Below are 27,187 nucleotides of genomic sequence, written 5' to 3'. Positions count from 1 at the left end.
CACCTGAACCTCACTACTGTCCACTCCCCTGGGACGGATCCTATTCATAGCCCTACTACAAGTATGGAGGGGTGCCTGGCTCCCAGCAGGCAGTCGGGGGCCGCCTGTGAAATGAACTGCTGGGCTGTCCACTGGGCTTTCTCACTTTATCCTGTTCTCCCAAAGGGCTGTGTACTCCTCACATCTGGAGGACTTTCTCCCACCTTCCCCAATACTCCCATAGCCCAAGTAGGCAAGTGGGCAATTTAACCAGCAGGAAGTGTTCTGTACCTTTAGAAGACTTCCCGAGGCTGGAGAAGATGTCAGGCATCTGGGTCTCAGAATACCCCTAAACTTCTGCTTCTGGCCCCTTAGGCTAAGACAGTGTTTCTCAACTGGGGCTGCTCCTCTCTACCCCTTCCCTAGAATATCTGTCAGTGTCTGGAAACAACATTTTTAGTTGTCATACTTGGGGGTGGGTTGCTACTAGCATCTAGTAGGTGAAAGTCAGAGGTGTTGACAAATTCTACAAAAACTAGGACACCCCCATTCTGAAGAGTTATCTAGCTCAAAATACTAACAGTGCAGAAGCCAGATGTGGTGGTGCATGCTTGTAATCCCAGCATTTTGGAAGCTGAGACATCCGGAGGATATCTGTTCTCTGACAGCCTCAGCAACTCAGTGAGACCTTGTTTCAAAAAAAAAAAAAAAAAAAAAAAAAAAACGAATAAAAAACAGGGCTGGGGGTGTAGCTCAGAGGTAGAATGTCCCTGGGTTCTATCCCCAGTACTCCCCCGCTGGACCAAAGTGGCTTTATTTTTTAACTTTCTAATAACAACAAATATGTAAGAAAAATATGGGAACTAGTGATTCCCCTAGCAAGATATAACTTTCACCAAAGGATGGCAATGGGTAATTATAAAAACTCACTGATGTGGACCTACTGTGGCCAGGTGGTATGCTGGGCTGGGACTCTGGAATGAGCAAGGCCTTGGGTCAGGAGGTTGGACAGACCCAAGTTCAGTGGCTGCCTTGCTACCTCTGCCACCTATTAGCTGATGATTTGGGGAAAGTTATAGCACCTTTCCTTTCCTCAGTAAAATAAGGATTGTATCAGTTCCTGCTTCATAGTGTTACATGAAAAGGCATTAGCATCCTCCCTAGCATTCAATAAGTATTCAACAAACCTTAATTACTATTACCAGCAAAGGCTCAAACAAATTGCTTACAACCCAGCCAGGGACAGAACACTGAAACCCCTGCTTTTTATATCTCTGTTACATTCTGGGGCCACCTCTGAGCTGGATGAAGCCACAGGAAACAGAGGGTTTGGGTAACTGTCACATGTCCTGGGGACTGCCACTCACGCTTGGAGGCTTTAAGTGTTTTGAGCTGTTTACTTGGAAAGAAGTGATGATTAATTTCCATTCCTCTTTATGTGCCGTGATTGGGTGGGTGAGGCAGAGCCAGTTTCTTGGCTTTCGTAACTTAAATGTGTGTTCCATGAGAAAAAGGATGAAGGGGGTGGGGCAGAGTCACAGAACAAAAAAGCAACTGAAATTACTTAGGCTTCCTGGGGTGATGGTTGGTTAATGTCTCTGTCTGCTATTGGCACCTTTATCTGGTGTGCATGTGCGCACACACACACACACTCACTACCAACCTTCCCACTGAGTGTACAGAAAGCAGACAGGGGAAACAGGTGGTCTCTAGGAGGGTGGGCTCATCCGTAGGCAGAGGCACCGTCCTCCGAGAATGGCGACTCGGGGTCCCAGAGTGGAAGGGGCCAGGACTAGCTCTCCGAGGGTCCCTTTGTGTATCCCAGCCATCACCAGGGCCCTGTCCGCCCCCACACCCTTCTCGGGCTGGGCAGGCTTCCCTTCCATATACAAAGCCTTGGAAAGAAGCTGGGTTCAAGGCCATTAGGCTCTGCAGCTATGAGCTCGGGTCAGTGACTCAGCTCTTCAAGCTTCGGTCCCCATGAGTGGAGGGGGCAGGCACACGACCTACTTTACAGGGCACTGTAGACCGGGCACATGGCGCAGCCTGGTGCCTGGCAGGTACTTGATAACCTCCATCCTCGCCCCTCCTTCCTCCTGGCTGTCCTTGCTGTTCTCCTTAACCTCACTACACCTGCAGAAGGTGCAGTGTAGGAAGAAGTGGTGGTGAGGACACCATTAGGGGAGGCAGGTCAGTAGCAGTTCCTTCCCAGGCTGAGAGCCATCCCTTCCTCTCTCTGGACCTCACACCCGCTGGGATGCAAGATAAACCGAAGTGCCATCTCAGAGGGGTGGGAGCTGAGCTGGAGGTGTGGAGGAGGAAATTGCTCAGGGTGGTAGAACAGCCTCCAGCTCCCAGGCCCCACCCTAACCTTCTCCAGCTGGTAAAGTCACTCACCCAACTTCTCAACAGTACCTGTCAAGCACAAGCATCCTCAGGGGAACTGGTTTAAGCTGTGCGCACCTCAGGGTAGGAGCCAGGTTTAGTAACAGTACTTCTGCTGTGGGCAGCAGAACCTAGTGCCAGCTCCAAAGATAAGATGGGCCCTGAATGCATAATCTTGGCTCTGTCTAAGCCAAGTCACTTTTGTTCTGCATGACTCAGTTTCCCATCCGTGAAGCAGAGATGCTAACTATGTACTTACCTCAAGGAGCTGTTGGGAGGACTAACATACAAGCAAAACAACTAATAAGTGCCTGGTGTAAACCTAGCACTTGATATGTGGCATGAATTATTATAAGGGATATTCATTAGATGTATGAGTGGAGACAGAAGTGAGAACTCCTCACTCCCCACACATTCTACTTCATGGGGGCTCCCACATACATGAACATTCCTTTGAGCCTGGCATGGTCTTTGGGTGAAAGGACTGCTACACTTCAAGGTGCAGGGGGTCAGCAACTGATTGCAAAGGAAAAATAATGACAGCAAGTATTAGAGGCTTTGCTGAAAGATCTCGAGATAATCACTCCATACTTCCATACTTGTATGGCAGGGACTGTGTAGTGCCTTGCAGGTGGCAGATGCTAATGTGTTTGTGGGATGAATTGGCCCATAAGCAGAAGTCACTTGTAGCTGACCAGACTTGAGACTGAGGCTCAGGCCCTCACCAACTTTGTGACCAGAAGCACTTTCTGAGCCTCAGTTTTCTGTCTATATAAACCAGCCTTAGAGAACTGTCCTGAGGCTTTAGTAAGGCAAATGGTGGTTATCCCATAATAATTTACTCTCCCCACCCCTTTTTCTTACTTGGGGTATGGATAGCATGAAATTCAGGAGACATGACTCCTGTCCCAGTCCCATGGGAGATGAGATTTGTATATGCTGAAGGGAAGGACCTGTATAAAAAATAGGTCTGGGAGTATAGCCCGGAGGTAGAAAAGCCCCTGGGTTCCACCCCCAGTACCACACACACACAAAAAAAATGTTAATAGTGAGCTAGGCATGGTGATGCACACATATAATCCCAATACTTGGGAGGCTGAAACAGGAGGATCACAGGTTCAAAATCAGCCTCAGCAACTTAGCAAATCCCATTTCCAAATAAAAATAAAATAAAATAGGGCTGGGGGTATAGCTCAAAGGTAGGATATCCCCGGGTTCAATTCCCAGCAAAACATACACACACACACACAAATGAGCAACAGACCAGCATGATTTCTCTGAAAAGGGCCAGAGAGGGACTGAAGGTTGAGCTTTCCAACAGTGGCCAATGGTTTAATCAATCATGGCTCTATAATGAGGCCTCTGTAGAAACCCAACAGCATGGGGTCTAGAGAGTTTTCAGGTGGCTGGACACAGGAAGGGTGAGACACCAAGAGAAGGCTTGGAGGCTCCGCACTTTTCCTCTATGCCTCACATCTCTTCTATCCAGCTGTTCCTGAGCCATCTCATTTTATAAGTACCCAATAGCCTAGTGATTTTTAAGAACTCAGTAGCCTAGAACCAGTTTCCCTGGTTCTATGAGCTACTCTGGCAAATTATGGAACCTGAGAACAAATTATGGAAACCTTTCATTTGTAGCCAAGTTTGACAAAAGTTATGGGTTACCTGGAGACCTGATACTTGCAACTGGCATCTGAAGTGGGGGGCAGTTTTGTGAGACTAAGCCTGTGAGATCCACATTAATGTTGGTTAGTGTCAGAACTGAACTGACTTGCCAGGCGCAGTGGCACATGCCTGTAATTCCAGCTACTCAATAGAGTAGGTTTAAGGCAAGTTTGAGGCAAGACAGGCAATTTAGAAAGACCATGCTTCAAAATTTAAAAAAAAAAAAAAATTAAAGAGTCCGTGCTCAAAATTAAAAAAAAAAAAAAATTAAAGGGCTGAGACCTATAACTTCTGCCAGCTACCTCTCCACTACTCACAGAAGGGAGTGAGTCTTGCTTCTCAGCAGCAAATGACCAAGACAGCCATTCCTGGGGCTCAGGCAGGTGAACACTGCCAAAGGCCATCAAGACTGCATATAGGAAAACAAGCTTCTTGCTCCCTCATTTGCAGTAGTACCCAAAAATGGTGTCAGGCCCTTATTTTTTTTTTTTTTTACCATCCTTCCCCTTGCCATTCCTTAGGAGCTGGAATGAGTGAAAACCAGCCTTCCCATTTGGGGACACTGAGTTCAGACAAGCAAAATGGCTTTGCTCACATTTCAAGGGCAGGGAACACCACCGCCAGGCCAGCCCCCTGCCCTGTGTGCTCGCCTCCTTCCCATGCTGACCCTGTTTTCCTGATCTGCAGCTGTCCTTACAGATGTGTACAGGCCACACTGCTTCAGCAGCTGCCTGAAGCCTGGCCTCCTGCACCCAGGTCCTGCTCGGCTACCAGCTACCTACCCCTTCTTCAGGTTTTTCACATAGGCACTCTGGAGGGCAGCTTCCAGGAAGTAGGTGAGCTCATAGTCAGCTGGTTGAGAGCCTTTCAGATGCCTTGATGTGCTGTTGTTTGTGGTCTGGAAAACAGAACAGAGAGAGAGAGAGAGCAGTAATCTCAAAGTTTAGAGACAAAGGGGCCTGGAGCAATATCCTAGCCAAAGAGGAGCATCCCACCCAGTTCCAGCCACCTCAGGAGCATGATATACAATGCTCCAATAAAATGTAACCTAGATCACTTTAACTTAAAATACTGCTGTACTGGGTGAAATAGTTATTCTTAATTATTACAGATTAAAAAAAATCGTTAGAATGCTGAATATCATATAAGAATATGAATTATTTTCTAAATAAATTTAATTCATTTTGTATTTGTATTAGATGATTCCTACTGTATTGTTAGATTTTAGGCTTTTAAAAAGGAAATCATCTGGGTGTGGTGGTGCACACTTGTAATCCAAATATTTGGAGACAGGAGTATCACAGGTTCAAAGTCAGCCTTGGCAACTTAACAAAGCTCTCAGTAACCTAGTGAGACCTTACTTCCAAAGACATAAAAAAAAATAGGGCTTAGGGGTACACCTTGGAGGTAGAATGCCTCTGTGTTCAATCCCCAGTACAAATATAAATAAATGAATAAATATAAATTAAAAATAAAAGGAAATCATAGGTCATATGTAAATGGTTTTCTTTTTACTATTAAAAAAAAAAACAGTAGCCAGGTGTGGTAGCACACATCTGTAATCCCAGGACTTGGGAGCCTGGGACAGGTGGATCGCAGGTTCCCTGCTAGCCTCAATAATTTAGCAAAACTCTCAGCAACTTAGCAAGACCCTGTTTCAAAATTTAAAATAAAAAGGGCTATAGATGTAGATCAAAGGTAGAAAACCTCTAGGTTTAACTCCCAGTCCCCCTTCCCCACAAAAAGTATCTAAAGCTTTCTTTCCCCATCCAAATGTGAGCCCACTAGCTCCATGAGTAACAAGATTTATTCAATAATCAAAGAGCTTTAAACTCATTAACTCATTTCACTTTCAGAGCAACCCTCCCAGCTAGGAAACAGCCTTCCCATTTCACAGGTGAGAACACTGAGGCACAGTGTGGTGCTCTTCCTGCCTGGAGCCATTCAGGCTGTGAGTGGCAGAGACAGGTAGTCAGGCCCTAGAGCCTATGCTCTCCCCTCCAATGAGTGTGGACACCCCGCTCTGCTCCCAGCCATGTGGAGCACTCCTCTTCTACCCCTGTTCCACCAGACAGCACCACAGCCTGAGAGGTGATAGAGAACTGGCTTTATACAGGTCCTTCCCTTCAGCATATACAAATCTCATCTCCCATGGGACTGGGACAGGAGTCATGTCTCCTGAATTTCATGCTATCCATACCCCAAGTAAGAAAAGGGGGTGGGGAGAGTAAATTATTATGGGATAACCACCATTTGCCTTACTAAAGCCTCAGGACAGTTCTCTAAGGCTGGTTTATATAGACAGAAAACTGAGGCTCAGAAAGTGCTTCTGGTCACAAAGTTGGTGAGGGCCTGAGCCTCAGTCTCAAGTCTGGTCAGCTACAAGTGACTTCTGCTTATGGGCCAATTCATCCCACAAACACATTAGCATCTGCCACCTGCAAGGCACTACACAGTCCCTGCCATACAAGTATGGAAGTCCAAAGCATCCCAGAGACTGAGACTGGAAAAGCTGAGGGTCGATTATGCTATTACCAGAGTAGTATTTACATGTCAGCCTTGTGTAGGGTCACCAGCCCTGCCTAGATGAGCTTGTCTCCCATTCTCCCATATGCCACCTCTCTTGATCGAGGGTAGGGCTTGGGGGTGGGGAGGAAATCAGTGAACCATTCAGATTATCTTTCAGAAATAAAATAGATGCTAAATAACTAGATGTAATCAGGTTATCAAAGGCAAGTAGAGTAATAAATCTCTCCTGCATGGTGAAAGAAAAGTAAAGAAAGAGAGAGAGAGAAGGAGAAAGAAAGAAAGAAAGAAAGAAAGAAAGAAAGAAAGAAAGAAAGAAAGAAAGAAAGACAAGAAAGAAAGTAGATTTAAGAGAGGTTCTTAGTTCTCAGAATTCAGGACTGGGTCTCAAGAGTGACACGTGGCATTCCATAGAAGCACAGAGTTCCATAGCCTGCCCTGACTGGAGATAGCAACAATCAGGACCTTGTCTTTCCACGTCACCAGGCACTGATTCCAGCCCTGGATGCCATCAAAGCTCATCCTCTTAATTCCTTTTTGAAGTCCAAAGCCTGGTCTTCCAGCTAAGTGGGAGATATCTTTTCATGAAGGTTTCCTTCACTAGTGTGTAATCCCACTACCTGAGAGGCTGAGACAGGAGGACTGCAGGTTCAAGGACAGCCTCAGCAAGTAGTGAGACTCTCATCAACCTAGGAAGACTCTGTTTCAAAAAAAAAAAAAAAAGTATAGGAATGGGGGTATAGCTCAAAGAGAATGTAGCAGGGTTCTACCCCTGGTACCACATAGGAAGGAAGGAAGGAAGGAAGGAAGGAAGGAAGGAAGGAAGGAAGGAAGGAAGGATGGTTGGTTTCCTTTTAACCACATGCATTTCAAATGTAAAGAACTCCTAAAACCCTGCTGTCCCGCAGTGATCTAGTGCCCCTGGAGGAGGTCACTTGGAAGTCAAGTCTAGAGACCTATATCTGCCACCGCCTCCCCTTTCCTCCTGAAGTCTAAGCAGGCACTCTGGGGTAGTGGCTCTCAACAGGGGATATTATGGCCTCGTCTGATTATTTGGCAGTCTCCAGAGACACTTTTGGTTGTCACTATTGGGAGTGTGTGCTGCTGGTATCCAGTGATAGAGGCCAGGGGGACTGGTAAACATGTTATAGTATAGGACAGCCCCTCCCCCAACAAAAAATGATCTGCACTGGAACTCAGTAGTGCTGAGGTTAAGAATCCCTGCACCATTAGAATGACTGGGCTGTGGTGGACTCTTCCAGAAAGGCCTCTGCCAAAAGCAGATGTGTCACTGACTTCCTGGCATTTGTCACAGCAGCGGAAGTGCAGGCATCTCTTGGACTCTAAGTTTCTGAGCTCACAATCACCTCATCCCCCTCTAGGGCACTAATCCTAACCCACTTTGTTAGAGAACCTGCTGCCTAGTATTACTGAGCATCTACAAAGCAGAATGCCCAAGCACCACCCCAACACCTCTCCAGAGGTGCCAGAGCCACACACCTCACATGCCTGCCAATGCCACTTGTGACTGCATGAATTCCCAGACACTGTTCTCTCCCAGCTCAACTCCTCGTCTGCAAAATGGGGATCACAGCAGTACCTACTTCTTTCATTCAGAATGGTAGTTGAGTGACAGAACTCATGTAAAGTGTTCAGAGTAGTGCCTAACACAAGGTGCTCACACGTTAGCAGGATCTATGCTCAATACAGTGCCTGTCTTCCCCCTACTAGGAAGCCAGAGCTCTTGGCAGCAGAAGGGATGGTTCTTCTCCATCCAGCCACCACCTGGAATCTGCAGATGGTTAAAACCAGCCCACCCTGGGGAGCTAGGAGCCGAGGGCCTGGGCACTGCCAGAGCCCTGCTGGCTGGCAGCCTTTTGCCTCCCTTAAGGCTTGGAGAAGGGGCCCAAGACCCTACCTCTGCCGGAGAGCCAATAAAGTACTTCCTGTGCACCCAAGAGCAGGGAAGGACATCTAACTGCAAGAACCAGCTTCATGCTACCCTGTCCAAGGGAAAGTGGTTTAGATTTGATCTCTCTACCACTCATCTACTAAACAGAGATAGATAAAAGACCTTCACCATTGGATGCTGTGTGGAGTGATTACAGGTATAAGCAGGAGTCACCCTTGGTCCCACAAGTCAAGTTCACCATGGAGTTCCTGTTCCTCAAAGATAGCAGAGACCAATTTGTTTATGAAAACTATTTTCTGGTGGTAAAGAGTCTCATCCATCAGATGAACCGTACTTGAATGAGTTTTTCAGTGGGTAAAATAGTGTCTTGTAGAAACAGGTGGTGCCTTTCTCTAATTGGCACAAGAGTGGCCTATGGGCAAGTCTGGGCCTGCAGATATACATGCTATGCTGTGGCACAGTGCTACTATCCCCAGCTCACCTTCTCCAGTTCCTGCAGGAACACCTGAGCCACCCAGGAGGCTCTCTCGAAACAGGCGACCACTTCTTCCTCCCGCTCAGTCAGGCGGTAGTGGGAGGCGATGGAATTGGGCAGGCGTTCCAGGGAAAGGCCTACAGGAAGAAGAGAATGTGCCTCAGACCTGCCCTGCTTGGGCCGCGACTCCAGGCCCTTCCCATGTGCCCAGGCTGGGCTCATCTGCGTGCTCATATGCTCTGGGTAGCCGGTGGGAGGAGGAGGTCTGCAGAAGGGAGAGAAGCTAAAGCAATGGTGGTATTAGCAGCAGCAAGGTGCAAGCAGTGGGCCAAGAAAAGGTACCCAGCCCCACATGGGGAATCACAGTGTCACCCTGATCTAACTCCTGTCCATATATGTAGGCCAACTCCCCCAGGAAGCCATTCCTGTCCCTCCGACAAGTCATTAGAAGAAAACACCCCGCTCCAGGTGCTCACCCCTTTCTAAGTTGTACTGTGGCATCTAAGGCCAGCTCTTCTCTCCCTCACTATCTGAAAGCCCTGTGTGGGAAAATGAATCTTTCTGGATTGTTACAATCCCGGTCCCTTGCCCACAGAGCAGGCCCTTGAGTCATGCAGCATTCAGTCTGCCCTTCCCATGCAGCCAAACTGTCTCTAGTTTACATGAATTATCTGTGTTCAGGTCCCAACTGCTTATAGTGGACAGCCGCTGTTTCTACCTCCTTGACATCTACATCCACATCACTTTCCCTTTGATCACCCTCCTGTGGTCTCAGCCAAACATGAGCAGCATGGTGGGAACATAGACCAATAAGAACCAGTCTTGGAGTTCCTAATTTTTCCAGTGGGGTTGTTAAGCTGGCACCAGAGGAGGTCAGCCTGAAAATATTAGAGAAAAGTCTGCCTTAAAATGAAGTCTAAACCTGGTGCCATGACACATGCCTGTAATCCCAGTACCTGGGAGGCTGAGTAAAAAGGATTGCAGATTCGAGACCAACCTTAGTAACTTAGCAAGACCGACCCTGTTTCAAAATAAAAATTTAAAAAGGGCTGGGGGGCAGCTCAGAAGTAGAACACTCCTGGATTCAATCCCCAGTACCAGAAAGAAAAAAATGAAATCTACACAAATGTGAATATAGATAACACCACTGAACTGTACACTTAAAGAATTGGTTAAGATGATAAATTTTGTCATGAGGCTTTTTAGCAAAACTTTAAAAAATTAATAAAGGTATAGCTCCAAGCTCCCCCACCAAAAAAAGACCACACAGGATAAAGATGAGACATCATGGCAGAAAAGAGTAGATTCCTAAAGACATTGTTTGAGCACTTAGATACAGCCTTGCCTGAATCTCTACTCCTTGAAATTTTCCAATGTATGAGCCAGTAACTACATATATATAAAATTTCTTTTTGCCAAAGTCAGTTTGAATCACTTGTTTCATAGACCTGACTAGACAATGCTGCTTTCAGGACCATCGTGTCCCAATGGGCAGAACCCATGTGTATCTCATCTTTGCGCCCCATCTATATAACTTTTATGTGGTAAGAGCTCAAGATAACTTATTGAAAGAATGCATAAGAACAGAATCCTCAACTAATTCTTAACCTAAAAGCCCCAACATCTAAATGATGTCCACATAATTAACGTTTTGAATCTGTCCTCCCCCTCTTCTACCACCTCGTTTCAGGCAGGGTCTTGAGTAGATGACCGCCTTGGCCTCCTAACTGCCCTTCCTGCCTCCAGTCTAACTCTAGCCTCTCCTGCACACTGCGCCCAAGGGGATCTTTCTAAAATTCCCCAGATGTCCTTACTGCCAAATGTAAGACCCAAAGTCCTGATGCTCCGTCCCAGGCCCTCCAAGACCCATCACCTCTCCACCTTCATTTCTCACTGTACCTGCTACATCTACACCCAACTTGGGGGAAGCCTTCCTGATTTATTTCAGTTGCTCCTCCTGCCTGGAAAGCACCCCCACAACAATTCCACCCAAAGTTACTACTCACCTTCAAACTGACTGAATGACAACTTCTCTATGAAGCCCTTCCCAGTTTACTCTGGAACAACCAACTATTCCCTCTGCTGAGCCCTAGTCTATACTTACTCCTGTTGCACTAGTGTGTGTGTGTGTGTGTGTGTGTGTGTGTGTGTGTGTGTGTGTGTTACTGGGGGTGGAACCCAGAGGCTTTTTACCTCTGGGCTATACTCCCAGACCCATTTTATATTTTATTTGGAAACAGGGTCTCACTAAGTTGCTGAGAGCCTCACTAAGTAGCTGAGGCTGGCTTTGAACCTGCGCAATCCTCCTGTCTCAGCCTCCCAAGTGAGGGGATTACAAGCGTGCGCCACCACACCCAGCTTCTGTTGTACTATTTCTTACATTTATTTGTGCACAGTTCTCCCCAGTCAGACCGGTGATGTCAGATGGGGGTCACCTTTCCCCTATGAGGCACACAGTAGGTGCTAGACAAGCATCAGCTGACTAGATGAAAAAACACAGGCAGATCATGCCTGACAAAGTACAAAGTGCCCTGCAAATACAAGGGAAGAGATTATTAATGTTTTTCTTGGCCTGATTTCAACATGTAGGGATTAGTGACCTTGCCCTCTGTCAGGCTGGGGTGTGACTAGGTCCAAAGGTCAGGGATCTAGGCTGGGGGAGGCAGGCACACAATGGGAAGGCCTTTTGCTCACACAAGGACTCAGGCACTCAGTAGTGTCAATGTGCCTCCTGCCAAATGACTCTGACCAGAAGGGAAAAGCTCCTCACTCAGGACTGAAGAGGGTGGAGGAACAGAGAAAGAAGGGGAGGCAGGCCCCCTGCTCATCTCCTGGGCTGGCCCAATCTCTCTTCACAGCCACAAGGCCCATCCAGCCCACAGGAAGGAAGAAAGTGGGACAAACACAAGCAATTCAGAGGCCTGGCTCAGGAGACCAACTGCAGGTAGCAGGACATGGCCAATTCTAAGACACAGAGTAGATCTGCTTTAAGACAGCAGCCTGTGGTCCTCAGAGAAAGGAGCCTGGGCTGGGATCCCTCCTGCCCACCTCTGGGTCCGGCACTGGAATGGACCATGCCAGCTGCTGGCAGGTTCAGGCTGCTGGTCCACCTTCCCATGGGCTGGCCACTACCAAGTGGTGAATTCAGGGACTCTGGGCTGTGGGGCTTCTGCTTCCTGTGCTTCAATTGTTCCACTCCCAGCAGGGGCTCCCTATCAGGCTTCTTTAATACTTCTAAGCCCATCCTTCTAGAAAGCTCAAAGTGAAACTACATCCTTTCTGAAGTCCTCTCAGGTGTTTAAACTTCCTTACCTCTGACCCAGCAGAACACATTTTTCTTTACTGCGGTGCTGGGAATTCAATCCAGGGCTGGCCCACACTAGGTAAGTGCTCTACACTGAGCCGCACCCTACCCATGTGTCGCCTCTGCGTGTGCCTTTTCCAAATGTTGTTATCACCTGGTCTGACCACTTCTGATTGATCTTTCCAGCCTGGTGATGTTCTGGGAACATTCAGGAAGGATGCTGAAGAATGCACAGATGAAGGAGCAGAATCAGGCATCCTTAGTACAGAGCCTCCACTGGGAGGGAGGGGAGGGACCTTTAGGAGTACTCACAAGCAAATTATGGTAGATTTATAAAATAGAATAATGCTCCAATTGTGTGTGTGTGTGTGACTGGGGATTTAACCTAGGGGCATTCCATCTCTGAGTTACTCCCCTAGCCCTTTTTTACTTTTTGTTTTGAACCAGTCTCACTAGGTTGCTAAGAATCTTGCTGTGTTGCTGAAGCTGGCCTTGAACCTGTGATCTTCCTGTCTCAGCCTCCAAAGTAGTGAAATTATAGGCATATGCCACCACAACTGATTCCAATTTTTTTTAAAAAGTAATATATAAATGTATCTTAACTTGGGCAAAATGTCTCAGAAATTATATTGCACAAAGAAGCAAGACACTAAGAAGTAAATACTATATGATTTCAATTATATGACATTCAAAAGAAAGGCAAATTAAACTATATTAATGGTAATCAGTAGTTACCTAAGTGGGAGTGAAGGCAGTGGGAATCAACTGGAAAGGGGCTCACAGTAGGTCTCTGGGCTGAAGGAAATGTTCTACATTTCCTATACAGTTATTTATACTAGTCCAACTTGCCAAATTATTCACTTAAAATTTGTGCCTAGCTGAGTGTAGTGGCACACACTTGTAATCCCAGTACTTGGGAGACTGAGACAGGAAGATAGGGGATAGACGGCCAGCCTAAGCTACTTAGTAAGGCCCTCCACAATTTAGTGAGACCCTATTTATAAATAAAGACTAAAAAACAGGCTTGGGGCATAGCTCGGAGGTAGAATGCCCCTAGGTTCAATCTTTAGTACCAAAAAAAATATTGTACATATCTCTCTGTATGAAAACTCATCTGACAATAAAGATAATGCTTTGAGGGGGGTGCTAGGAATTAAACCCTGGAGGCATGATACCTTCAAGTTATACCCACAGCCCTTTATTCTTATTTATTTATTCTTACTTTATTCATGTTTTTGGGAGACAGGGTTTCTCTAAGTTGCTGAGGCCCCCAGACTTTTATCTCTTTTACCAGCCTTCTAAGATTGAGATTACAGGTATGTACCACCACACCCAGCTAAATAATGCCTGGTTTTTTTAAATTTTTTTTTGTTGTTATTTTTTTAAAGGAAGCAGTTGTAACTAAGCATGGTGGTACATGCTTATAATTCCAGTACTTGGGAAGTTGAGACAGAAGGGTCTCAAATTCACTGCCAGCCTCAGCAACTTAGTGAAACTCTGTTTCAAAATAAAAGATAAAGTAGGACTAGAAGTATAGCTCAGAGGTAGAATGCCTCTGGGTTCAATTCCCAGTACCAAAAAAAAAAAAAAAGAAAGAAAGAAAGAAAGAAAAGTTCAAAGTCAAGGGGATACATTTATTGAGAAGGTCCTCTGTAATAAAATAAAATATGTATATTGTATTTCCAATATATATAAGACCAAAAAGGTTCCTGGAGCTGGCAGGTCTTTTCTGGCCTGGGTTACAGTCCAGTCAAACAGTTCTTTACCTTCTCTACACTTTGGGTTTAGAGGTGGGCAGATCCTGAGACAGCCTGGGGATTAGCACCAGGCTGGTCCCAGCAGTTTCAGTCTACAATGACTCATCACACCCCAGGCACCTGATCCCAAGAAGGCCTGCCTTCGAGCCCAAAGGCCTGGGCCTTGGGTACAGAAGCAGAGACATCAAGCTCTAAGTGGAGGCTGCACCCCACCCCACCCTACCTGTCTCCCCCCACTTCTGCAACCAGTGAAAGGGTACCAGCAGCACCCAGGGAGGGCTGAACCCCTGGGAACCCTGAGTTGGGGGAAGAAGGAAATAAATAAACTAACTCTTCAGCCCTCAAATGGGAGCCTTAAGACCAGGTAGGGAGGAACCATTACAGATCACACTTGAAAGTGGGCAAGGGAAGGTAAAATATATAGTGCTCTGGGAAACAATATGGTGGCTTATCAAAAAATAGTGCTAGTGTGGTGGCATATGCCTGCAATCCCAGTACTTGGAAGGCTGAGTTAGGAAGAACAAAACTTCAAGGCCAGATTTAGGGAGACCCTGTTTCTTTCTTTTTCCCCCCAGTACTGGGGATTGAACCCAGGGACATTCTGCCTCTGAGCTACCCCCCAGTCCTGTTGTTTATGCTTTATTTTGAAACAGGGTCTCACTAAGGTGCGGAGGGCCTAAGTAGCTGAGGCTGGCGGTGAACCTGTGATTCTCCTGTCTCCTGTACTGGGATTATAAGGGTGTGCCACCATACCCAGCTCAAAAATAAATAAAAGCAAAAAGGGCCGTTGAGTATAGCTCAGAGGTAAAATACCACTGAGTTCAATCCCCAGTAAAATACACACACATGCACATGCACACGCACACACACTTACTTAAAAAATAAAAATAAATAAAAAATAGAATTACATGACCCAGCAATCCCAACTCCCTCCATATATAAATTTGAAAGAATAGAAAGCAGGGTCTTAAAGATATAGTTGTATGTTTATATTCACAGGAGTATTAACCATAATATCCAAAAGGTAAAAATAACTCAAAGGTCCATCAACAGAAGAATGAACAAACAAAATGTTGCATATATAACCAATGCAATATTCTTCAGCTTTCAAAACAAAGTTGCAATCATGCTACTATATGGATGAGTCTTAGGAATACTTAGTGAAATAAACCAGCCACAAAAGGCATATACTGTATAGTTCTACTTACATGAGTCAAATTCATAGAATCAGAAAATAAAAGGGTTGTTGTCAGGAACTGGGAGTGGATAGAATGAGGAGCTGCTGCTTAATGGGTACAGAGTTTCCGTTTTGTAAAATAAAAAAGGTCCTAGAGATTGGTTGCACAACAGTATGAATATTAAGAGTTCTAGAGACTGGTTGCACAACAGTGACTCAAGAGCACAGATGTATGGTGGTGCAGGCTTGTAATCCCAGCATTCGGAAGGTCACAAACAGCTCAACTAATTAGGGAGGCCCTTCGCAACTCAGTGAGACCCTGTTTCAAAAATTTAAATTTTAAAAAATAGGGCTGGGGGTATAGCTCGGAAGTACAATACCCCTGGATTCCATCCCCAGTACGAAAAAAAATAAAAGAGTACAGATGTACACACAGTGTATCTGTGTATGCATGCAGGCACCCAGGCTGGCACTGAACCCACGGTCTGCATGTGCTAAGCACAGCTCCACCAGTAAGCAATACCTCCAACCCTGACTTATAGCTGTATCCTGCAAGTGGATAGGCCCAAGTCTCAGCGCTGCCTTCAATGCCCCCCTCGAAGCCCTGTCCACACTCCACTTCCCTATTCTTAGGAGTAGCCTCTGACAGTGGAGGAGAGGGTTGCCAGCACAAGAGACAGAGAGACCCCACACCTTCTCCCTGCCCAGCCCCATGGCATCCCTCCTTTGGTTCTGTTTACTACCTTCCACCCACTGCCACAGTCAGTAGAAGATGCTTCTTGTCCTGTATGGTATCTCTCAGCCCAGGAAGGAACTCAATGAAGGCTCAGTGGACACACAATAGACACACCACACTCTCCCAATGGTGGCCTGCCTCTTTTCCAGTTGGAACCCAGCCTCTCAGCTCTGTGGACCTAGTCTGGGGCCAAACAGCAAAACCACAAGAGTGCACCCCTTTTGCCACAGAGAATGGCCTGTATCTCCACAAGGAGGAGGCCAAGCAGGGCCTGGTGGCACATGCCTGTAATCCTAGTACTTGGGAGACTGAGACAGGAGGATCACAGGCTTGAGAATAGCCTCAGCTACTTAGTGAGATCCTATTTCAAAATAAAATACAAAGTGCTGAGGGGAGTTGGAACATTCCCCAGCATTAAAAAAAAAAAAAAAAAGAAAAGGAAGAAGAAGGCCAAACTAACAGCTTGTTCCTGCCATACTAGGGCTAAAAAATCAAAACAAAGACCAAATATGCCACCTCCTACCCTGTAAGCAGTCTGGTGTTTTATTTTTTATTTTTTAAAGTTTAATAAGCCATAAAGTCCCAAGTGAGAATAGAGAACAGAAAAACAAATAAGAACTTTGCGCATCACAATCCTCACAGCTTCCTAAGGTACCTGGCTTCACAATGCAGCACCCTGCTCAGGACTTCATGTGAAGTGTGCCAAGTTTCACAGCCAGCCATGGGCTTACCCTGGAAGGGCCAAGCCTCGCTGGACTCAGCTGTGAGGCAGGGAAAGTGGGTGGCTAGGCTGTATCATAGGGCAGGGCTGGTTCTCAAGGGGTCCATAGCCAATTTGCAAAGCCACAATGAGCCCCATACTAGGCACCAGCAACTGAGATCCAAGGATCAAGGTGGGATATACAGTGGAAGAAGTGAGGTCAGTCTCCATGCTATTAGCTGGTGCTAGGGACACAGGCCTGAGAAGAGAGGAAGGAAGCAGTTCATCATGGGATGACTCTCAGAGGTGGGCAAGGGTACCATGGCTTTATGTTGAAAGAATAGGCCTTGAGTATCCTAGATGCCACCAGTCAACACTGGGAAAATCTCTTGGGGCTTGGACCAACAAAAAAGATGATGATTTTTTACCCTGGGCCCACAGAGATTTTGTCCTGGTCTAGGGTCCAGACCATGTGACGTGCTGACCATCAAGTAAGTCCAATCTGAGCTGGGACTACACTGAGTGACACTTCATGGTGGGGTAACCTGGAGCCAAAGTTCTAGGACACCAGCCAAAGGATACCTGAGCCCCCTGCTGGGCTCTCTCCATGCCCTCTCATCAGATCCCCTGGGTCCTTGCCACATTTCCAAATCCCCCCCATACCTGTTCCTGAGCTCAGCCCCCAACTAAACAGCCCAGTGCCCCTGGGGCCCCTCTCCAGGTTCCCTGCACCTAGAAGGCTCAGCTTCCAATCAGCCTCCATGATTCACCCCAAGGCCTCGGCTGCCCTCAGAGCCTCCCATGAAGGCTGCACAACTAGCTGGGTCTTACTCATCTCCTCTGCCACAGTGTGGCTAAGAGTAGGGTCTCACTCACTCCTTGGGGATGAGGCATGAGTCCTAGGCTGGGATCAGAGAGGCCTAAGCTCCTGTCCTGCCCCTACCACCCCGGAATGACCTTACGGGAGTCATTTCAGTTGGGCTCCAGGCTCTAACCTCTATACCTTTCATCTGCTTTGGTAAAAGCACCCAAATTTCCCTTTGAGGAGCCATTTCTACAACTAAGTCCATAGGGTTCCAATGAGCTAAATCCCATTTCTGCCATTACCCCAGCATCCTAGGTGCTGGTCACCATAATGGGCTCCAGATTGGACATAAGACCAAGCCAGGTTAATGAGAACCTTCCCCAGGCATGCTCTCCTGAGGCTGAAAGTGTTGTGCTACAAACAAAACAAAACAAACATGGAAACCTGGAGCTGCTCAGACCACACACTTTAAAAATATTATTTTATTTTTTAAAGTTTGTGTATGTATGGCACTGGGATCAAACTCAGGGGTATTATACCTCTGAGCCATAACCCCAGTTTTTAAAAAATTTTTATTTTGAAACAGGGCCTTGCTAAATTGCCTAGCCTTGCCTCAAACCTGCAATCCTTCAATCTCAACCTCCCAAATACTGGGATTACAGGTATGTGTCTGGCTTCAACATACTCTTTCCTGGATCCAACTATGTCTGATGTCATTCTATGCCCAATGACTTCTTATTTACATGGGCCCAGTCCCTCCCCATTTTTTTGGTTACTTTTCTTTCTGGTTGGAGCTGCATTTTTGTTATTACAACTGTAAATCCAGACATATAGAAACTAAAACATGATTTTAGAGGAGACAATTTCCAAAATACAGAACTGGATGAGCTAAGGTCAACAGTGACAGTGTTACTATTTCCCAGCTAAGAAATTGGAATTTCAGATGTATGGAGGTGCAGCACAGGCTGAAAAGCTGCCTGCTTCATCTGGACGTGAGACCTTGGGCCATGGAAACTGGTGCTTTAAGGCACATGGTAGGACATCTCAGGATATTAGCCTATAGTGGACACTTCCTGGGGCCACAGTGAAGCCAACAGAAAGCAAGCCATACAACTTTCCTGACGGCCCTTCTGAATGACCAGGCTCTGCTAGGGGCCCTTTTGCCTGACTACAAATCCAAGACCAATGGGCATCAAGTTAAACCATCAGAGCTGAAAATCCTCTGTCCCTGCTGAAGGCAGTGCTGGAGGAGACAGAGAGACTAGTCCCTATCAGAAGATAGACGAGGCCTGAAAAAGGCCTGACCACTTCCCCTGGACCTTACAAGGAGCCCCTGCTTCAGCTCTCATTGTGTAGTGGGAACAAGATACAGCTTGAAGTAAGGGTAAGTGCCTGCCTAACCAACCCATTAAACTTAGGACTAGGGGCTGGGGACTGAGGGGAGCCTAGGGAGCTGCTACTGAGGGAAGAACCCTTGGCCCTGTATCTAGATTCAAGGACTTTGAGAAATGCACTCTTTGAACCTGGTCTCTCATTCATGGATCAGATACCAGTTGCCCAAAAGCCTATTGTTGTGAGCTCTAGGGAGCTGTAGAGCCAGGCAAACCCCAAAGCTACAAACAGGGCCTGGAACTGCTCAGCTCACAAAGTCATCTCAAGTGTTCTACTTCTACCAGGAGAGGATGCCCAAGAGCAGCATCCCAGAGGGGAGTCTTCACAAATGCCCCTGCATAAGGGACAGAGCCTCTTATTGAACAGAGTTGGGGGCAACAGGAATGTAGGAAGTCCATAGCAGGCCATGGTAATAAGCTGTGGGTGTCCACCCATACTTTGGGGTGTTTCTATTTCCTGCTTTTTGTAGACAACAGACTTTACTGATGCTAAGACCTGCTCCGTCCAGAACTGGACAAATAAGAGTGGCACCGGGGGAGTGTATGCCACACTGTCTCTGCCTGTAGCTACTGCATGCTTAGCTTTTCCTCCCAAAGAGCTGTACCACACAGGGCACACTCTGCTTACCTTCCTGCTGGTTCCTCAAGGGAAGGGCCCTTGCTGTTCACCTGGCACCTAGACAGTCCTCAGGGCTCTGCCAAGGGCTTTACAAAAGTGGGCACCACCACAGACAGGCCTTCCTGAAAGGGCCCTGAAACCAAAGTATCCTAGATTGCTTTATTTTTTTTTATAGACATATATTTTCATTTTATTTTTTTGTATAAAATTCAGGATTGAACCCAGGGAGGTTTTTATTCTGTGCTATATTCACTATTCGCCCTATTCTATTTTTTTAACAATTTTTTTTTATTGAACATAAATAGTATACATTTACACTATATTTGGTGCCCTCTCCCCCCCCCGCCCCCGTTTTCTCTTCCCCCCTCCCACCAATGGTTGTCCAGGTTAACCATGTCTTATTCATAATTTTACACATGTTCAGGTGTAGACCCTCATTAATCAAGATCGGCCTTTCTCCTCTCCTATCTTCCCATTAAAACTTAGCTAGTATTTCCCCTCTAATATCTGGAGTCCCACTGGTATCCTTTGTGTTTTCTAGTTTGGGCATATTAGAGGAAACATGTGTATCTTCTCCTTCTGTGCTTGGCTGATCTCACTTAACATGATGTTCTCCAGGGCTTTCCATCTTCTTGCAAATGATATAACCCAATCAAGAAATGGGCAAATGAACTAAATAGACACTTCACAAAAGAAGAGATACAAAGGGCTAATAGATACATGAAAAGATGTTCTTCATCACTGGCCATCAGGGAGATGCAAATCAAAACTACACTGAGATTCCATCTAACCCCAGTCAGAGTGGCAAGCATAAAGAAATCAAACAACAACAAATGCTGGCGAGGATGTGGGGAAAGAGGAACTCTTTTACATTGTTGGTGGGAGTGCAAACTAGTTCAGCCACTATGGAGATCTGTGTGGAGATTCCTAAGAAAGGTGGGAATAGATCCACCATATGATCCAGCTATACCACTCCTGGGTATCTTTCCAAAGGGGTTGAATTCAGAGAAATACAGCAACATATGCATACCTATGTTCATAGCAGCACAATTTGTAATAGCCAAAATATGGAACCAACCCAGATCTCCATCAACAGATGAATGGATAGCAAAACTGTGGGAAATACACACAATGGAATTCTATTCAGCCATAAAGAAGAACAAAATTATATCATTTGCTAGATTGCTTTATTTTGTTTGTTTATTTGTTTAGTACTAGGAATTTAGTACCGCTGAGCTGCTCCTCAACTCTTTTTTATTTTGTATTTGTAAACAGGGTCTCACTAGGTTATTAAGAGTCTCACTATGTCACTGAGGCTGTCCTTGACCCTGCAATCCTCCTGTCTCAGCCTCCCAAGTACTGGGATTACATGTATGCACCATCATGCCTGGCCCAGATTGCATGTATGTATGTATGTATCTATGTATGTATGTATGCATACATACCCAGGGGCATTCTACCTCTGAGCTACACACCTCCAGATCTATTCTATCTTTAATTTGGAAACGGGGTCTCACTAAGTAACTTAGAATCTCATTAACTCACTAAGGTTATTTTCAAACCTGTGATCCTCCTCTCTCAGCCTCCCAAGTACTAAAATTACAAGTGTGTACACCATATCTGACCCCACACTGCTTTTAATACAGAGTAAGTGGAAGATGCTCCTCACCCCCAAACACACAGGGTGGGAGTAGGGCTACTCTATCCAGAATACACATGGGTCACCTGCCCCTGGAATTAGCCCAGGGATACTTCCTTTCCCTGGGCCTTCCCCTGGTCTGACATCCTTGGTCAGAGGACATTGAGCTGGCAGAAGTCACAGGCAGGGCCTAAGGAATAGTAGTAGGGGGCAGGCTTCCATACTGGACCAAGATGACTGATCTTAGGTTGAAATGTAAAAGGAGATTTTATGTTTCACTCACCAGCACCCCTTCTACATAAACCAAGAAAACAGTCTCTGGAGAAGTGTGCAGGACTTTGCTGAGCCCACAGCTTCTGTTCCCCCAGGACTGAAGAAGGCCCAGAGAGGAGAGGGTCCTTATTTCCACAAACCTATCTGGGATGAAACTGCAATCTGCTCCCATCTCCTCTGGGGGCTTCTCTCTCAGGCGGGACACAACTCTAAAGACATCTATCTGGCCATCAACGCTATTTACAGGCTGCATGAGCATGGGAAAGCCTATTTCTTCATCCATAAAAGGGCCTAACAACCAACTTCAGCTCACAGAGATGAATGTTAATCTGTTAATAAATATTTATGAAACATATCTCAGGGCAGTGTTTCCCCGACTGTGTGTGCATGTATATCACCAGGATGGCTTTAAGGCACAGGTTCTGATTTAGTAGGTTTGAAAGGGACTGAGAATCTACACTTGTAACAAGCTCCTGGGTGATGCACATGTAATAATCCTGCCTGCTGACCATCACCCCCCCCCCCACACACACACATATTAGATGCCCAGCTTTCAGTAGAGGGTCTACACCTCATGTTTTTGGGAATGCCACCAAACATCAGGTTTGATGGGCTTAGGAAACTGGGAAATTGGTACGCAGAGAGTGAAAGACTAAATGTGGACCTATGGGTGACCTGGAAACTGCTGCTAGTCACAGAATGGACCCATCACTAAGTCAAAGGCGCTTGGCTGCCTCTGCAACCAGAAAGTAGTAGAGGCAGGCCCCAGAAAGAAGCCATGCTTCCTCCAAAGCCAGAGCCTCTGGGGCAGCCTACTTCCAGGGGTCACTCACAGGCAGTAAAATCCAGTGTTCTACTCCTAACAGGACCCAGTCAGTCAGCACAGGTGTGACTAAAATCTTGGGAAAAGAGAGTACAAGAGGCTAGACAGAGACCACTAAGATGTGGAAGTGACAGGTCTTCTCACACAGTATTTTATTTGTTTATCTTAGTAGGGAAATTTGATTTTCTATTATTTCTTAACAAACTTGACATGGACAGTAACTCCTTTCCCCCTACAGAAATTGTGTACTCCATTCCCCATCATATACTCCCCATACTAAAGAAACATATATTTGTGTCCTATTTCTGTACTTTGGGCAACAGAAACCCAAAACTGCAGCTATGGCCTCCTTCTCTCGAGCTCCTGGGTTGGTGTTTAAGTCTCCCAGAAAATCAGAGCACATTTTGCATCTAACTCATGGATGCATATCACTCCTGCTGCAGAGGAAGCCCAAGTCCTTGTGAGTAATGCTCATGAGACCACACTGCCAAATCCCTTTGCTCCGATGGGGGAAAAGGGTGAGAGTGTGGTTTTTGAGGCTGGCACAGAGACCCAAAGCCTGCTCCTATCTCCTGGAAGAGCAACTCCAAGTTAGAGACATCCATACCTGAGCCTCGCCAAACCTCCATACCTTTCTGGCTCAGGCTTCTCTGTTGCTCCTGGGCCTTGTCTTCTCCCTCCAACCAGGTACTTCTGAGACCCAAGTTCTCCGCCCAACTAGGTGGCACCAAGTGGAACCACAAGCTGTGGCGTAACATCCAGGCAAAGAGCTGGAGAGAGCCACAACTGAGAGCTGCCTGGCATGGAAGATTCTAGTCCAAATGCAAGGTAACCTATGTCCCTGGTAAGTGGCTTCACTTCTGCCAGCCTCCATTTCCTCATCTGTAACATGAGGATTTGGCCTAGATCACTGCCGATTCCTTCCAGCCTAAGATTTTGAGCAGCAACAACATAGAATATCTATGTGCTCTGCCTGGATTCAAATCCTGGCGCTGCCACTTCCTGTGAGACCTCGCAGGAGCCATCTCTCCCAACCTTCACATGGAATGTAGGGAGCACTGACTCGGAGGTCACTTCAAGGATTTGGTGAGGGGACACCTGCTGTGGAGTGAAGGCCTAATGGATATTATCACTCTGAGCTCAGGGGCTTCCTGCTGCCCCCACCTTCATGCTCTCAAATGAAGATAGTCCAATTACCATCTGTCTTCATCTCCTTTTGTATGTGGCCTTCTCTCTGCATGGAGGGACCCATCAGATTCCCCTAAACTCAGGAAAGTTAATATCATGCACACCCTGGCAGCCTGGTGCATGACACACAGGGTCAGGCAAATATCAGCATGCCAACAGCAGAGACAGTCACTGCAACAGGACAGGGAAGACAGGCAGAGATGAGGCAGGCAAGGGGTGTCACGTGCAGTCACTGAGGGATGGGGATGGGGACAGGGAGCCAGTAAAGCCTGCAACCGAGTAGCCCATGCTGGTGGCACCAGCTCCTTACCTCCCCAGCAGGACCTCTGACCACCAGGACTGTGTTCCCCCAAGAAGCTGGAGGCATGCTGGAAGGAGTAGAGAGCAGGAGACAGGGAGCAATATGTATGGAGCCAGGTTAACAGGAGAAAGGACTGAAAAGGACACCCAAGGAAGGGTGCTTGGTTCAGGGCATCCATGGCAGAAGTGGTTTCTAAGAGACCCCAAGACCCAAATGCCAAAGGAAGATCATCCCCTAGACCGACCTGTGCCAGGGGCACAGAGAGGGTTAAGTGAACAAAGAGGGAAGACCCCCACAGACTGGACCCTCCTGAATGGGTACCTGCCTACCTGCAGGCTGGCGCTGGGTCTACCCAGAGGACTGACTGGTAGGTTTCCAGGGATGGTGCAGACTCAACGGGAGAGGACCCAGGGACCAGGTAGACAAACAACCCCCCAGGAAAGCCCCTCTGGCTAGTCAAGGAAGGTGTGCCCTCCACTGATGTCAGCCACTCCTATTGGGACCCAGAGGAAGTAGTTGAAGCGGGTAGGGGGTGGGTATGTACACACTCGAAAGCCAGCATCAGAGACTGGAGGTTCTAGTCCTGGTTCCACCATGAATCTGGGTAAATTTAAACAAGGAATGAATCCTCTCTGGGCCTCAGTTTCCCCATATACAAGATAGAGAAAAATGTCCCCATCTATACTAGAAAGAGGGTAGAGCATACTTTACTAATGCCAGATCAAATCCCCATAGGACCACATTCAGGTTTTCTAGACCTTTTTAGAGGTTGGTCTGTGCTAGAATAAGGAGATAATCAACCAAGATTCCCAGTGACTGAGTGGAGGTGCTCCCAGGACCTCAGTGCCCCCCAGGGCTATGGATCACTCAGGCTATCCCAGGGCTTATAGATCTTGGAAAACAGAAGGCTGAAAGCTCAAAGTTTGAGAAGGGCTTTGACCAGCATTTAATACTTTCAGGAAAGTCCTGTATCACTGATCCTGTGTCCCTGAGTTCCCTCTAGAGTGTCCTTTGCCCGGGAAGGGATGTGAGCTCCTCCAAGCAGGAACTGTTTTTATCACTGGATCCCAGCAACCCCTCCCTGGACTGTTTTTAACAGATGCCCAGCACCTGAAGAATGACAAACTCCTCCACAGCACGGGGCACTGGAAGGCAGCCAGTGCCAGTCACTGGAGCCAGCCTGACAGCAATGGTACATGCTTCGAGGCTTTCTCAACCTGGTTACACAACTCAATTGATTCCACCTGGTCATGGGGACCCTGGGAGGTCACAGGAATACCTGGGAGGATAAGTATTATCACCCTGTCTTACAGGTAAGTAAACTGAGGCCAAGAGAGGTGAAGAGGCAATTTGCTCAAAGGCTCATACCTGGGTAAGTGGTTGCCAATGGAACCAGGGCAAGAACCTGAGTCCCCTGATGTCCCATTTGGGTGGCCAGCAGTGCCTACCCTGCTTGGATGTTACCCAGGGTTAAGGATCTGGGCAGTGCCCTTCAGGCCCGCCCTAAACACTGCACCCACTGCCCTAGAGCTGCCGCCCACTCTAGGTACTTGGAGACCATAGTGGAACAAGCTGGGCACGTGGTGGGGAGTCCAAGCCGGTGCCCACAGCTACCTTTGATGACAAATGCCTCTGACAGCAGTCGCATCTGATACAGGGGTTTGTTCTCCACAGACATGTCATCGATCCCAGCCCGTGCATACATGCTGATGGCATCTCGATATGAGCCCTCCACGTAATGTAGCTTGCCCAGGATCAGCATGGCTTCACTCATATACTGTGGCTGAAAGGACAAGGACACATTAGCAGGCTCCTGTCCCAAACTTCCACCCCACCTGTACCAAGTACCCTGCTCAGAACTGCTCTCTTCCTCAGTTCTCCTCCACGCTCACATCCACTGCCCATATATGGCTCTTAATGAAATGTTTATATGAGTTCCTAATTGCTTCCTGTGTGTGTCTCGACTCCAGGTAGCTACAGACTGGACCCTGTATTCTGTCTCCTGACGCCCCCAAAGGCTTCAGCCCAGGCTAGGCACTCAGGAATTCAAGCACTTATCCAGAACACAAGTGAGGAGCCAGAAATTGGGTCAAGTTTTGTGGGGCATGAAGCTTTTTTTTTTGCGGGGGTTCTATATACATAAATATAAATATGCTTGGGAGGCGGAGACAGGAGGATTGTGCAGGTTTGAAGCCAGCCGCACTGGCTTAAGAGACCCTGTTTCCAAATAAAAAGTATAAAATAGGTCTGGGAGTGTAGCCCAGAGATAGAAGGGCTTCCAGGAACCCCAGTACCACACACACACACACACACACACACACACACACACGCGCGCGCGCGCGCGCGCGCGCGCCTAGGTGAAAAGCCTCAGAAAGAGCCTGTGAGAACCCTGAAGCTGACACCTGTACCCGTAGCAGGACCAGGGGGAGGAGCAGCCACATCAGCAGTGTGGGACAACTGCCGGCTTCCTGGGTCACTGTCCTCACCTTATCAGAAGTGGGGCAAAGTACAGCATTAGGAAGCCTGATATGTCTGAGTCAAATCTGCTCTTCCCTCCACTCCCCCCATGCTTTTTCAAGTGCTGTTTGCACATAGATCTCTACCCCACAGTACTCTCAGGGCCTTGGGAGGTCTGGTCTGCCCTGGCCACCACCACTATCCTTGCATGAGCTGTGTTCACAGCTGGACACCCAGTACTGCTGGCTCAGGGAGGCTAAGCTGGCCCTGGGATGTGCCACCTGGCCCTGAGTTCTGGCCGTGGTCATGGGCCCACTCCCACCCTGGAGTCCCCCACCTCTTGAAGCCATGTGTTGCAGCCCCTGCCTCATCCCTGTGCTCAGCTGTCCCATAGCCCCTCTGGGCCAGGCTCGGGCCATTGTCCCTACCTCAGGCACTAATCTGTCCACAAAGCTCCCTGCAGATGTAGCCCTGGCCCACCCCTGGCCTCTGTCACTGACAGAGAGGTACTTTCCATCTGCCCGTGGGGAAGTAAGAGTAAAGGACACCTGTGACCCCAAGAGGAGCCTCAGCACCCCCTACAAAGCCTCTGCTGCCCCTACAAAGCCAAGTAAGAAAAATAGAGCATGGCAAAGCAGGGCCCAGGAGGCCAAGCTCTCCTTCACCACGGAGCTCTGGGAACCGGCACATAACACTCCTCTGTGGCCTTTGCTCACTCAGGCGCCACCTCTCTGCCAGTCCAGATGCACTTCCATCCTCTGGACTTTGCAGACCCACCTCCCCCTTAAGCTCCCTGACCACCAGGGACAATGACTCCTCTTCTTCCTCCTCCTCCTCCTTTTTCTTTTTCTTCTTCTTTTTAGGTAAATTCTTCAAATTCAGGGATCCCATCTGTTGAACTACAGTGCCTCCACCAAGCAGGCCTAATTGGCCTCTGCTCACTGGCCTGCTCCCTCTCTCACTATGCATTCACTCTCAAAGGCTGAATTTTTCAAGGACATATGAAATGAATTTATTCCCCAAAGAGGCCACCCACTTCTTAGGCCAGGGCCACAGATGACACATCCCCAGAGGG

General features: G+C 47.4%; 1 protein-coding gene across 1 annotated transcript in view; it reads right to left on the bottom strand.

The window, feature by feature from the left end:
• TTC7A (tetratricopeptide repeat domain 7A) overlaps nt 1–27,187 on the bottom strand; it is a gene marked incomplete at both ends in the record, with an annotated part of 122,271 nt that overhangs the window by 77,805 nt on the left and 17,279 nt on the right. The window contains 5 exon segments of the mRNA XM_080711870.1: nt 4,812–4,927; nt 8,949–9,079; nt 23,665–23,755; nt 23,757–23,788; nt 25,270–25,438. Coding sequence (XP_080567996.1) covers nt 4,812–4,927; nt 8,949–9,079; nt 23,665–23,755; nt 23,757–23,788; nt 25,270–25,438 — 539 coding nt within the window.

This window comes from Muscardinus avellanarius, assembly GCF_963383645.1.
Source record: "Muscardinus avellanarius genome assembly, chromosome: 15".
NCBI classification, from domain to species: Eukaryota; Metazoa; Chordata; class Mammalia; order Rodentia; family Gliridae; genus Muscardinus; species Muscardinus avellanarius.
Note: the sequence above shows the minus strand (reverse complement) of the source record. Positions and strands in the feature narration are given on the sequence as shown.